Source organism: Balaenoptera musculus, chromosome 3, assembly GCF_009873245.2.
Source record: "Balaenoptera musculus isolate JJ_BM4_2016_0621 chromosome 3, mBalMus1.pri.v3, whole genome shotgun sequence".
NCBI lineage: Eukaryota > Metazoa > Chordata > Mammalia > Artiodactyla > Balaenopteridae > Balaenoptera > Balaenoptera musculus.
Genome location: NC_045787.1, coordinates 6,304,873 through 6,318,272, shown reverse-complemented (window position 1 = coordinate 6,318,272; position 13,400 = coordinate 6,304,873). Strand labels below are relative to the sequence as shown.

General features: G+C 40.9%; 1 protein-coding gene across 4 annotated transcripts in view; it reads right to left on the bottom strand.

The window, feature by feature from the left end:
• Positions 1-13,400, bottom strand: part of ADCY2 (adenylate cyclase 2) — a 434,119-nt gene that overhangs the window by 47,171 nt on the left and 373,548 nt on the right. For all 4 annotated transcript variants that reach the window (XM_036848640.1, XM_036848639.1, XM_036848641.1 and 1 more), the window contains exon 18: positions 7,967-8,136. In XM_036848640.1, the coding sequence (XP_036704535.1) occupies positions 7,967-8,136 (170 nt within the window). The remainder of the gene's footprint in view (positions 1-7,966; positions 8,137-13,400) is intronic.

Below are 13,400 nucleotides of genomic sequence, written 5' to 3'. Positions count from 1 at the left end.
TTTAAATGTTTGGTAGAATTCACTAGTGAAATCATCTGGTCCTGAGCTTCTCTTTGTTGGAGATTTTGATTACTGATTCAATCTCCTTCCTCATTATTGGTCTGTTAGGACTTTCTATTTCTTCATCATTCAGTCTTGGTAGGTTGTATGTTTCCAAGAATTTATCCATTTCTTCTCTGTTGTCCAATTTGTTGGTGTATAATTTTTCATAGTAGTCTCTTATGATCCTTTGTATTTGGGTAGTATTAACTGTAATGTCTTCTATTTCATTTCTAATTTTATTTATTCCAGTCCTCTCTCTTTTTTCCCTATGGCTAGTCTACCTAAAGGTTTGTTTATTTTGTTTCTCTTTTCAAAAAGCACCTCTTAGCTTCACTGATCTTTTCTATTGTCTTCTTAGTCTGTATTTCATTAATTTCTGCTCTGATCTTTGTTATTTCCTTCCTTCTGCTAACTTTGGGCTTAGTTTGTTCTTCTTTTTCTATTTCTTTGAGGTGTAATGTTAGGGTTTTTATTTGAGATCTTTCTTTTTCTTAATGTAGGCATTTGTAATTATAAACTTCCCTTTAAAAACTGCTCTTGCAGCATACTATAGGTTCTGGTACCTTGTGTTCCCATTTTCATTCGTTTCAAGTTATATTTTGTTTTTCCTTTTGTATTCTTCTTTGACCATTGATTGTTTAGGAGTATGTGGTTTAATTTCTATATATTTGTGAAATTCCCAGTTTTCCTACTGTTACTGATTTCTGTTTCATACCATTGTGATTGGAAAAGATACATGGTATAATTTCAACCTTAATTTTGCTAAGACATGTTTTATGACCTAACATATGATCTATTCTGGAATGTTCTATGTGTGCTTGTGAAGAATGTGTATTCTGTTGCTGTTAGATGGAGTGTTCCATATATGTCTGTTAGGTCCATTTGACCTAAAGTTTAGTTCAAGTCCAATGTTTCCTATTTGACTTTCTGTCTGGATGATCTATTGTTGAATGTGATGTATTGATGTTCTCTAGTATTATTCCATTGTCATCTATTTCTCCTATCATATCTACTAGTATTCGCTTAATTTATTTAGGTGTTCTGATGTTGGATGCATATATATTTATGATTTTTATATCTTCTAGATGAATTGACCCCTTTGTCAAAACATAATGACTTTCTTTGTTTTTTGTTACTGTTTTTGGATGAAAGTGTATTTATAGGATATAAGTATAGCTACCCCTACTCTCTTTGTTTCCACTTGCATGGAATATCTTCTTCCATTCCTTTACTTTGATCCTATGTGTGTCCTTAAAGCTGAGGTGAGTTCCTTGTAGGCAGCATATAGTTGGATCTTGTTTTTTTATCTGTATAGCCACTCTATGCCTTTTAAATGGACAATTCAATCCATTTACACTTAGAGTAAAATTGATAGGTAAGGGCTTAATAATGAATTATTTTCTAGCTGTTTTTTAGTTCCTTTGTTCCTTTCTTCCTTGATTTCACGTTCCTTAAAGTTTTGCATTGCTGTCTTCATATGTGAAGTAGCACTCACTTCCTGCACCCTTTACTAACTGTCTTCAGGGCATAAATATCTTCCTCCAGCCCTGCTAGTGCTTCTGAGGCTTTCTGGACCTTCTGTGGATACATCTCTCCACCTTTCTTGCTCCCTCTTGTGGCAGAATTCTAAGCTTGTATGCCTTCTCTCCATCCTGCAATGCACCAGGCTGACTGCCGACAGTCTTCCTTTTGTTTTCACAAACAAAACTTGCTAAAGCTCAAGTTTGTGGTCTCTCTCTGGCCCTCAGATTTCAGTCAGCTTTCCATGCATGCCCACTAGCTGCTGGTCCAAGCTCCCTCTCGATGCTGTCATCGGGAGGGAATATGCACAGGGAGCTGGCCACAGGGTAGGGGTGTGCATGAGGCATGCAGAACAATGAGGGTGCCCGTGAGCCAGCTGGGGAGATCTGTGGGTGAAGTGTTCCCAGTGGCTAGTGGGTGGGCTCCTTGACAAAGGCAGTAATGCAGTTAGTGGCATCTGTGTTCTCTTAAAGCCCTCTGAGAGTCCTATCTGCTCCTCTCCCAGCTTGGTAGCTTCCTGCACAGCTGGCAAGCCGGGTGCTCACAGGAGAAGTCATAGAGCGAGAACATCTCTCTTGGACTTAAGCTGTGCCATCTTGGGGGAAGGGTGGTGTGGACAGAGTCAGACTGTTTCTCTTACCCATTTCAGCGTGTCCAAACTCATGTTTTTTTCTCCAATGGTGTGCTAGAATTTCTCCTCTGAAAACCTGGACTTCCGCAAAGTCTCTCTCTTCCATGGGTCACTGGCTAAGACTGTTTTCCAGGGGGCTCCATGGCCAAGAGCTGCTGAAGCTGGATTACATGTCACTGCAGGGTCCAGAGCCAGGATCAAGGTCTGTATGCCTACTGTCCAACACATGGGTGGACGAGACTCCTCCTGGATCCCATATGGTGCTGGGTCCCACAGCTCCTACAAAGGCACTTTCCTCCAAGGATAGATTACAAATGATGGTTGGGGACAAACATGAGGGATGTCTTATTCTGCCATGATGTTGACAACACTCCTCCCTTATCTTTTTGGATCTCCACAGTTCTTCAAGGTCTTCCCAATATCACAGTCAACTCTGGGTCACTTAACCAGCTTCCAGCCAACAGGTTCACTCATTCCCTAGGTAGGCTACAGGAACTTAACCTGCAAGTCTCCTTTTAGCCTTATGGTGAAACACAATTTTCTAATAGAGAGATTTTGTAAATTCTTGAGAGCAGAGACTATATTTTATTCATCTCTATGTGCTTGGACTCCAGCAATCAGGTCTGGAATATACAGGGTATTCAATGAAACTGTGCTGTAAAGACAAAGGAATGAGTGGACAAATAACTGTGTTGGTTTGAAATCTAAGGGGTTTCATTTATAGATGCTTTTCCTCCTCTGGCTGGACACAGATGCACTGAAATCCTATGCAATCTTCCAGAGAAGGTGACCCAGTGTCATCCAAGGACAGATGGATCAAAGTCTCATGCTTTTTCCGAGTTATTCACAAATGCTAAGGACTGCAAACAAATTCTGGCACTGCCAATGACTAACATAATAAGGGATAAGCTCATGCTTAAGAAAGAGCCCTGGAGGCAGCTGCAGGTCAGGAGAAATGATAAAAATGGGGCTGGAGAGGTAGTGCTGGCCTTTTGCTATGGAGAAATGATGCACCCTGATTAATGCAATCATGGTTTCATCCTTTGGAGAAGAGTGATTTTAAATGGGAAGCAGTTGGTGCATCTGATATCATGGGTCTGTGCACCGGGCTTTAGCCTCATGCATTGGAGAGCTGATGATAAGAAGTACGTATCCTATCTAGTCTGGGGGCCCAGGCCCTGAAGTCTCCTTCTTCCCCTCATTCTAAAATCAAACAAAACAAAAAACAGCCTAAAAATTGAGTATCTTCCTACAAGTGGGTCCAAATCACAGGGCATTTTCTTTTTTAGGTTAGATAACAAAGGAGCTCACTAATGGTTGCTTTTTATAGAAGAAAAGAAAGATTGGTAGAATTCGAGCAGCCCTAGGACAACTTTTTTTGTTGTTCTTGTTAACTTAGGCAACTCAGATTACTGACCTCCTTACTCTACCTCCCAGCTCTGCTACTAGTGGTGTCAGCTACAGAGAAACAAACGTGTGTATTCCATACTTTCTGGAGATGGCACTGGAGGGGGAGGAGGGGAATTAGGAAGGGGAAGAGAAACTGAGATATTAAATTTGAAAGTAATTTAAAATCTTTTCAGTGTGAACTTGGATATATTATGGGTTTGACTACAGATTTGGAATACGGTTTTCATTTAAAGGAGGAGACCTTAAAGAAATGTCAGGTGTTTGGAACGCCTCTGGACCATCTCTCCCAGAGGTGGATGTATACTGCTCCTGCCTTCTTCCTGAGCATGACTAATGCCGCAGTTCTTCCTCCAGGCTTTCAGTGAGCTCATCATCAGTTGATCCCTAGCTGGGACACTGTCAAAATGTTACAATATGCCGAATTCTAGCCATTGGGTTTTCCATGAGACACAGAAAAAACAGAGAATGCAGAACCATGTTGAAGGTGCTTGACTCATGGCTCCATCGCTATGGAGCATTTCCATGGCTATCCTTGGTATGGAGCTGTTGCTAAGGTCAGGAAGTTAAAATTATGCAGACATTTCTACCAGCAATAATCCAGAGCTTCTGAATGATGCTGGGTACTCGATATAACTGCTGCTTACTTATACACTCTATATGCTGCCCACAAAGTATCTATTTCATTAGGCTAAGTGCCCACACAGAGCTGGTTAATGTGCTGGACTCCTGGTTAACCCCTCTGTTCAAGCTCTCCATCCTCCACACATCTTTAGAATAGAAGGCATATTTCTAGCTTTCAGGTGAATTAACATAACGGCTGGGTCCACGTGAAATGATAATATTCATCCTTTGATACTCTTCAGTTCTGCAAGGAAAAAACACACAGGAAAGATCTGACAATGTCTTGCAGACTCTGTAACGAGCCTTTGTCAAGGGAAGGGAACGTGTCCTTGAAACAAAAACAGCTTCCAGCAATATCAATGGTTATCACGATCACCATCACCATCACCTGTAAAGCATCCTCAGTGGTGTTGGCTGAGGGCTTTGGGAGATGGTGTCATGGACCAGAATCGGGATTGTTGATTGATTGATTCAGCAAAGCATCTCGTACTCACAGATGATATGGAAGACTGTTGTAAATGCCAAAGAATTAGGACATGGATTTTTCTGGACTTCCTAAATATCAGACACTTCTGAGCTTTCTTCACCATGAGGTGATAGATCACAATCACGTGATGGCAGGTGAAGTACTGGGACCTTGCTGGCCTCCATTCGTATAGATTTTTAATGGCACACCCTCTCAAGTGGACTTTTTTTCTTCTCCTGTAAAGTTGGCTTTCCGCACTCATGAATCTTACAGATTATCTTTGGTATCCTTTTCTGAATTATTCATTGATCTGGAGTCTTTCTAGTGCATACTTTTGTTTTCTTTGCTGACCCTGCTGGCAAAAAAACTCCCTGTTGGCTTGTCCGTGATCAATGTCAAATTTGGCTTGGAAAAGGCCCCTGAAACATGGTGAACTCACATATAGGACAACAACACAGTCCAAACTGTGTATTCAGAAGATGGCCCAGCAGTCCCCTGTAAACAGAGATGCTGAAACCGAGCAGGACACTGTGGGGCTCCTGGGCACGGAAGCTTTTCTTTGTCCCCCATTTCTTGTTTGTAGGGGATAGACTCCAGCCTCTATGACCTTCCCTGAGTTCCAAAGGGCAGATTCGAACAGTTGCTAATCCAGGAAGGGAGGGGATGCAGAGACAAGGGGGGGAGACCACCTGAGGGCAGATCAAAGGAACCAGAGAACCTCATCAGGAGACCACCTGAGGCCAGATTAAAGGACTGCAGACCCTGCACACACCCTGATCCTTATTAGCAACCCCGCCCTTGAGCTATTGCTATAAAACTCCTCCCCAAATCATCCCTGCTTGGGACACACAGGAGCCCGGTGTGTCCCCCTCTGCCTGGCAAAGAGATAAAGCTATTCTTTTCTACTTCACTTAAAACTCTGTCTCCAAGATTTGATTTGACACTGGTGCACAGAGGCCGAGTTTTCAGCATCAACAGTGACCAAAAACAGGTCAGAAAAGGGATGGCACCAAGCATGTGACTTTGATGGCACAGACCAACTCGATCAGGAAAGGAGGTGCTGCCTGGCCTTGTGTTAAGCCAGCATTTTCCTTGAAGGGCATCTATGGCTTTGGGACGGAGGGACGTACATTCTCAAAGCAACATCTCAGACTAGCTTTTTTTTTTTTTTTTTTTTTAAGGATCCTAGTTTCATATCTGAAAGGGTTGTGTCAGCAATAAGAAACCAGATATAGGAGGAAAAAACCTTTATCAGTTCTTTCATGGTGGAATATCTTGAATCTCAGAAAAGGGAAACATTGAACTCAATGGGTTTTAGCACTGGCACAAGTCACATGGTTAAGTCATACACACACCGAGCTTGGGGAAATCAGAGGGGATTCCAAGCTGCCACTCAAAGGTCTCTCATTTGGGGTTCGTTTTAAACTGCTATTAGAGAACATTTGTTAATTTTGAGGTATTATGCTATTATGTCAGTAATATTCATCTTCTGGCAGAGGAATGCTTCCGGGAGTATTGTGGCAGCTCACGCAGAAACCTTAGTCAAGGTTAGGAGGCGGGCGCACCCATCCTAGAGAGGATGCTGGCTTACCATTGGCAGTGAAGGCAGGTGCCTGAGGCTTGTCACGTCAGCCCTACCTAGCTTTAAGGTGATTATGAAGACAAAGCCAAGAGAACACACACAAAAGACCTTGAATGAAACAAAAGGGCTCTGAAAGCAAAACTCCTTTTCTTTAACCAAATAGCTACTTCCCTGCTGCTGGGGTTCTAAAAAGAGGTGGCGTGTCTCCCTCAGATCCCCAAAGTAATTCCCTCCCCATCAGAAACTTGCTAATCTAATTTCTACTTTTGCTTCGGATGTGTACCGTATGCAGGAGCTTTAAATTTAATAAAGGGAAATTGAGTAGTGTTCTCAGCTGTGTGTCAAAATCGGTGATGCTACATTTACTTACGGATTCAATACGGGCTCTCTGGATACGGTAGGGAAATGTTAAAGCGTGTTTGGTTGGCAATTTTGAGAATTTATTGGAAAATTAACTTCGATTTCATTTTCATCTTGGCTAAGGAATCATATAATTTCCTTAATACAATTATGTATTTTTGCAACTCCACTATCCTCAGCCTGACTACAGATTGTTAGGGTTTCATGGCGTTGGAGGATGACGAAAATTAAATTAGGTGAAGAGAATGCGGTGCAGTTGTGTTTCTAAAAGCATTCTTATTGGGAAGGAACGTTTACACAGTGAGGTGCCCACGTTCCTGACACTGGGCCTCCATTGGTGAAGCGGCCATAAGCTGTCAACACAAATCATCTTTCCTGAGCAACAAATCTATGCAAGTATTTAAGGCATTTATTTTATGTTAAAGGAAATATAGAAATATTATGGGGGATTATGCAAAGCACTCATAGAAAAACTTGAAGTCTGGCGGGTCCAGAAATAAACCTAACACTTGATACAAAATGTGTTTTTGCTGTTAAGATGCGAGATGGAGAATATCATGATGAAAACTTCTTTTTCAAGCAGGGAATAAATATTTATGATTAGCTTAGAGAAGTAATTTGATAACAGGAAACGTTTCATAAGTCCAAGGGCGTGGACCTGGGAGGATCATTCTTGAAGCATCTAGTCCTAAGGCTGGCAGAGTAAACACAACCAGTAGGATTCCCTCCACAACAGGATGTTTTAGGAAATCTCCAATAAGAAATTTTATCTTATCTCCAACAAGTTATAGTTCCATTCACTATAACTTGTGAATGGAACCACCCACTGTCCCTGTACTTTTGTGTATATGGATTCAGTTGTTCTGACCTGGGGGCCGCACTGCCCTGGAGGGCACATTCCTCAATGTCTGGAGGCATTTTCAATTGTCATGACTTGGGGGAGGGGTGGATTTTGTGGCATCTAGTGGGTAGAGGCCAGGGATACTGCTCAATAACCTTTAATGCACAGGACAACCCCCTGAAAATCCTTCAGTCCAAAATATCAATAATGCTGAACGTGAAAGGAAAGATTATTCTTATCAATATAGTACAGATTATAACACAAATCCTCTCTCTAAACCATTTCATATCTGCTGATCATATGTGATAATACCTATTCTGTGTAATCTGTAATAAAAAACACACATTCTCTTCCTGAATCATCACTTCAAAGAAACACTCACACAGTGATTCCCAAGGACAGTGCTACTGCTAATTTGCATTTACTCCACGCATACTTATGTTACCAACATCCCATGAAGGAACTAAAGAGAAGGAAGAGGAAGCAGGTTACCTCTCAAATAAGACCTGGCTGTAGTCATCCAGGAGGTGGGCGTGAGTGTGGAGAAAGATGGTGTTGTAGCCCACCAATGCCGCCATCATGATCAGCATCTTTAGCTCATAATTCACGCGCAGGAAAACCGAACAGGATATCAATCCCAGGATGCAGCTGTATATAAAGTACTGGAACAGGGAAATACGTCAGATGAATACGTGGGATCTCTTCTGAGGAATGGCAAAATGAGCATTAAAATTGGGGACCACCATCAAGCTCACTTGGTCAACTCCCAAACTGACTGTGAAAGCAGATGCATTTGTCTGCTCCTTGATCCAGTGACACATGACTAAACACATTGGATTTAGAAAAGAATTACTCATGACGTGGCTTGCTCACCCAGCGTAGCATGTTTAATAAAAATAATCGTGCATATGGCCAAATACTTTTCAGAAATAATTTTTAGAAATCTATATTGAAGCTATGTCATTATTAGCAAATGTCCTTTGCTTCTTGAAAATGAAAACAAAATGGCTCCCTACACATTTACAGATTAAAACAAAATGACAGTACACAGAATCTTTTGTGGGCTTTCAATGATTTAATTCATTAAGAGGATACAAATCATTACAGGTAGTTCTATTAAAGGTATAAGAAAGCCTAGACATTTTATTTAAAAAGCAGTTGTGTGTCAGAGGGATTATCTAGAACAGAAAGGATTTAAAAAAACTAAAAGCTTTGAACTATATATAAGATAGATAACCAACAAGGACCTACTGTATAGCACAGGGAACTCTTCTCAATATTCTGTGATAACCTATATGAGAAAAGAATCTAAAATAGAATGAATATATGTACACATATAACTGAATCACTTTGCTGTACTCCTGAAACTAACACAACCCTGTAAATCAACTACACTCCAATAAACTTAAAAAAAAACCCCAACATTCTAAGGGTTCACAGCCTTCACCAGACTACTAACGGGTCTTTATCCCAGATAAAAAATCAATTAAGAAAACTGGAGGACATGAGAGGAATTCAGTGGTGAGTCTTCAACATCAGCAACAAGAATATGTTTGAAAATAAACTGTAGCACCGTACAAAGTTAAAAAAAAAAAAAAAGAAGAAGAAGAAGAAGAAAAACAGCAAGATTTAACATTGGTTGAAAATCAATTGGCCATAAGTGTGAGGGTTTACTTCTGAACTCTTAATCCTGTTCCATTGGTCTATATGTTTTTACTTATGCTAGTTCCACATTGTCTTGGGTACTGCCGTTTGATAGTAAATTTTGAAATTGAAAATCAAAACAAAACAAAACAAAGACAACAAAAAACCCTAAAAGCTTTGACCTGGGTGAGTCACGACTGCCCTGGAAGTGGACGGGCACCAAAGAAATCAAAGACCCCAGCGTGAGGAAGAAGGCCGGCACGGTCCATCTTTTGTGGTCCATGGGAAGCAGCTGGCAGGCCTGCCCTGTGTTAGCACTTTTCCATTTACCACAATGGACATCGACAAGACAGGATAGCCCTGGATTCAGTTCTGCTCCAATCACTCGTTAGCGGATTGACTTTAGGCCAGTGCCCTAACTTGCATATGTCACAGTGTCCTCATCTGTAAAAGGAGGGTAATAATGTCCCCCCTTCTAGGTCACTGAGAAGAGCACGTAAAGCTTGGAGTCCATGGCCCTGCAGGCCAGGAGGTGCCCGCTAAGTGGAAACAGTTGTCATTCTCGCAAAGCGTTTGTTTGCTGGATTATAGGGTTTTAATAACCAGGATTAGCTGCTATCTTTTCGTGTCTGCAGCAGAAGCAGCAGTCGGTAAAGTTTAATCATTTTAATAAAACATAGATCCGACTGATGTTTGATAAATCCTGCCTTTAAAAAATAGCTCAGTGTGTAAGCTACTCCATTTTAGTTACATTATATGGGATAAGCCATGTATAAACTGCTTATTTTTGTCATTTTGCTCTTCCTTTTATTTCCCCAGCTAAGGTCATCTACAGTCAGCCATGGGGAGGGCTACTAATATTAGTGCATCAGTCCTGTTCTTGGGGGAGAAAGGAAAGTCGGAAAATGAGCTGCGGTGGTCCTAGCAGGCACCTCCTTCCCTGTGAGAGGCACCCACGCAGGGGTCAAGGCAGATCCTCACCAGTGAGGACTGAGACCTGGCATCTCAGCTTCAGAAGTGAAGACCAGCAATTAAGTCCCTTGGGTCCGACAACCACTGGGTCAGTCCCCGGGAAGTAAAGCATCCCTAGGCAAGGAGCATGATGGGTGGTGGCGGCTTAGGGAAGACTGGGAGTCTGTAAGCGCAACTTCTTTGGCCACAATTCCCTGAGGTCAGTTCTCTACTATTCTGACCACTGATAACCCCACGACAGAGAATAGGGAGAAGAAAAGAGGAGAGGAAATGTGTCCTGATGGGACCATGTGGCTGGCGGAGAGGAAGGACAGAATCAAGAGGTCTGGGACAGAGTGGATGGGCACCACCGACTCAGTCTCCCTAAAGCGGAGGGTGAGGGAGAGAGAGCCTGTGCTTTGAAACCAGTCCTCATGTATGGGGGACTTGGCATTATTACCTTAATGACTTAAATTAATTACTTAAATCCTTAATGGCTAAGTATTGCCCTCAGAGGGCAGGTGTGAGGCTCAGTGATTCAGTGGGCATTGGTGCTGGGACAGCTTACTGAAAGCAGCCCAGGGAGCCCCGCAGACTGTCTGGGGGTCCCTGCATTCCTGTGGGCACGTGCACAGCAACCTGACAGGGCAGGCTTCTTTCTGGTGAATCGAATAAGACACGGGCTTGCACTTTGTATGTCTTCTTTCGTTAGTTCATTTTGGGGCTCATCCGCTATTAGATGTTTCACAAGTATCCATCCCCACCAAGTGTCTGAGAATCCCTGGTTTTTAACCTCCTCTTTAGTCAGCAGTCACTGTCTTACACGACTGCTCCGTAAAAGCCACGAAGTCGCCTTGGGAACGCGCAGCGGGCAAGGTTCCCACTCAGCGTCTCGCCCTTCTACTCACAAAGCAGCTCACTGGTACAAATAAAGGCATGCCTGTCCCCTGCACAGGTGACCCAAGGTAAGGAGGATGATGAAGCCCACCTTGACGAATTCTTGTGAAGATTAAAGAAGATAATAAAAGTAAAGTGCACAGAACAGTGCCTGGCCCATGGGAAGCCATATAAATTCTGCTATTATTGTTATAAACTGGAGCTCTTTGTAAGACTTTTTATTTTATTTTTCTTCTTTTTTAAAAAAATTTTTATTTTATATTGGAGTATAGTTGCTTAACAATGTTGTGTTAGCTTCAGGTGTGCAGCAAAGTGATTCACTTATACATATACATGTATCTATTCTTTCTCAAATTCTTTTCCCATTTCGGTTATTACAGAATATTGAACAGCATTCCCTGTGCTATACAGTAGGTCCTTGTTGGTCATCTATTTTAAATACAGCAGTGTGTACACGTCAGTCCCAAACTCCCAATCTATCCCTCCACCCCACCCTAAAATTTGATTTTAAAAAGGATTCTGCTGCTAAAATTCTGCTGAAAATCATTATTAGAATGAACGTTATCAACAGTTCAGCCTAAGTGAATGAGAAGCAGAATAATGAGCCCCTTACATGAGTGTGTGTGTGTGTGTGTGTGTGTGTGTGTGTGTGTGAATGTGTGCATGTGCATTTTGGGGGATTGGGGTCAGTAGGCTTCTAAAAGTTTTCTGAAACACCCCTAGTTTGAAATATGTGCCAATACCTATAAAATATGTCTATGATTTCACATTTGAAAATTCATTCTTAGGCTTTTAAAAAGTTTTCACATTTCAGGGTTAGGGTTACTAAAATACATATGTTATGGGAAGTAGCCTTTTAGTCCATTTTCTATTAAATAAGCCTTTCTAGAAGGCTTGGAGGCCATGTGCAAGGTGATGTGGGAATTCATTAAAGGTAGGTTGGGACCCTGAAGGTAGCAACAGAGGGATTGTGTGAATAAAGAAGAATAACGGGAGAAGGCCAGGCTGGCAGCTCTGAAGATCAGCTGCCTCTGCTACATAAGGTAGCCCTACAGGGAGGTCGCTGGATGTCAAGAGTTCTGGCTGCAGGCTCCTGAGCTGAGTTCTATTAGGACACTATTACTAAGAACCTTATTTTTATATAGTTTTAATAGTTAATATAATTATTAGTTAATATTTTTATTAAGATTATTTGTTAGTATTATTTAAATATCATATATTACTATTACTTAATATTAGGTAACTAAGCTAAAATTGGTTCATATAGTTATTAATACTTTTCATATATTAATCGATGAAACCAACTTGCATTTTGACACCAAGGGAGCAGCCACTGTCACCTTTAGCAATTTACTTAAGTATCTTTTGGTTTCAGTTTCCTCACCTGGAAAACAGGAATTCCAATATCTAACTCACAGGGTAGTTTTGTGGATGAAATGATATAAATGCCTGATATAGTGTGAACTGCCTACATGGCAAAGATTCTTTCTGGTTGATTCTGTTGGACATTTTTAAATGACTTTTTCTTCTGCTACAGAAATAATACACCTGATGTTAAAAATTAGGAAATATACAAAGGACATATAAAGAGTAAGCATCTCCTATAATCTCCAACATCCAACTTGAGCCATGATTAATTAATTGTTTTGTATATCTTTCCAGCTTTTTTTTTTGGTGTGTGTGCTACTTGTTATTGGTATTATTATTTTAGAAAATTGGGAATGGACTGTTTGGAATGTTTTTAAATGATACTTTTCACTTAATAGCTTCTAAGTATATATTTCTATGTCATTAAATAGTTTTCTACAACATCTTTTATAGCGGCTGGATATAATCTTATTGTATGTTCATAACAAAATTTGTTTAAACAGTTAAATTTATTCTAACTTTTAGGTTACTTGCTTTCTTTTTCTTTCTTTGTTGTTATTGTTACATAAACCTTTCGACGAACACCCTGGTAGCTAAATCTTTGCACCTTTAAAATTACTTTCTAAAGTTAGTATTGTAGGGTGCAAACTATGTCTGTTTCTATGCTTTTTGATGACTATTATAAATGGCCATTAAAGTTAGTATTGCAGGGTGCAAACTATGTCTGTTTCTATGCTTTCTGATGACTGTTATAAATGGCCATTAAAGTCAGTATTGCAGGGTGCAAACTGTTTCTATGCTTCTTCATGACTGTTATAAATGGCCATTAAAGTCAGTATTGCAGGGTGCAAACTATGCCTGTTTCTATGCTTTTTGATGACTATTATAAATGGCCATTAAAGTCAGTATTGCAGGGTGCAAACTATGTGTGTTTCTATGCTTCTTGATGACTGTTATAAATGGCCATTAAAGTCAGTATTGCAGGGTGCAAACTCTGTCTGCTTCTATGCTTTTTGATGACTGTTATAAATGGCCATTAGGAAGAGCTGTGTGACTTTCTACCTCC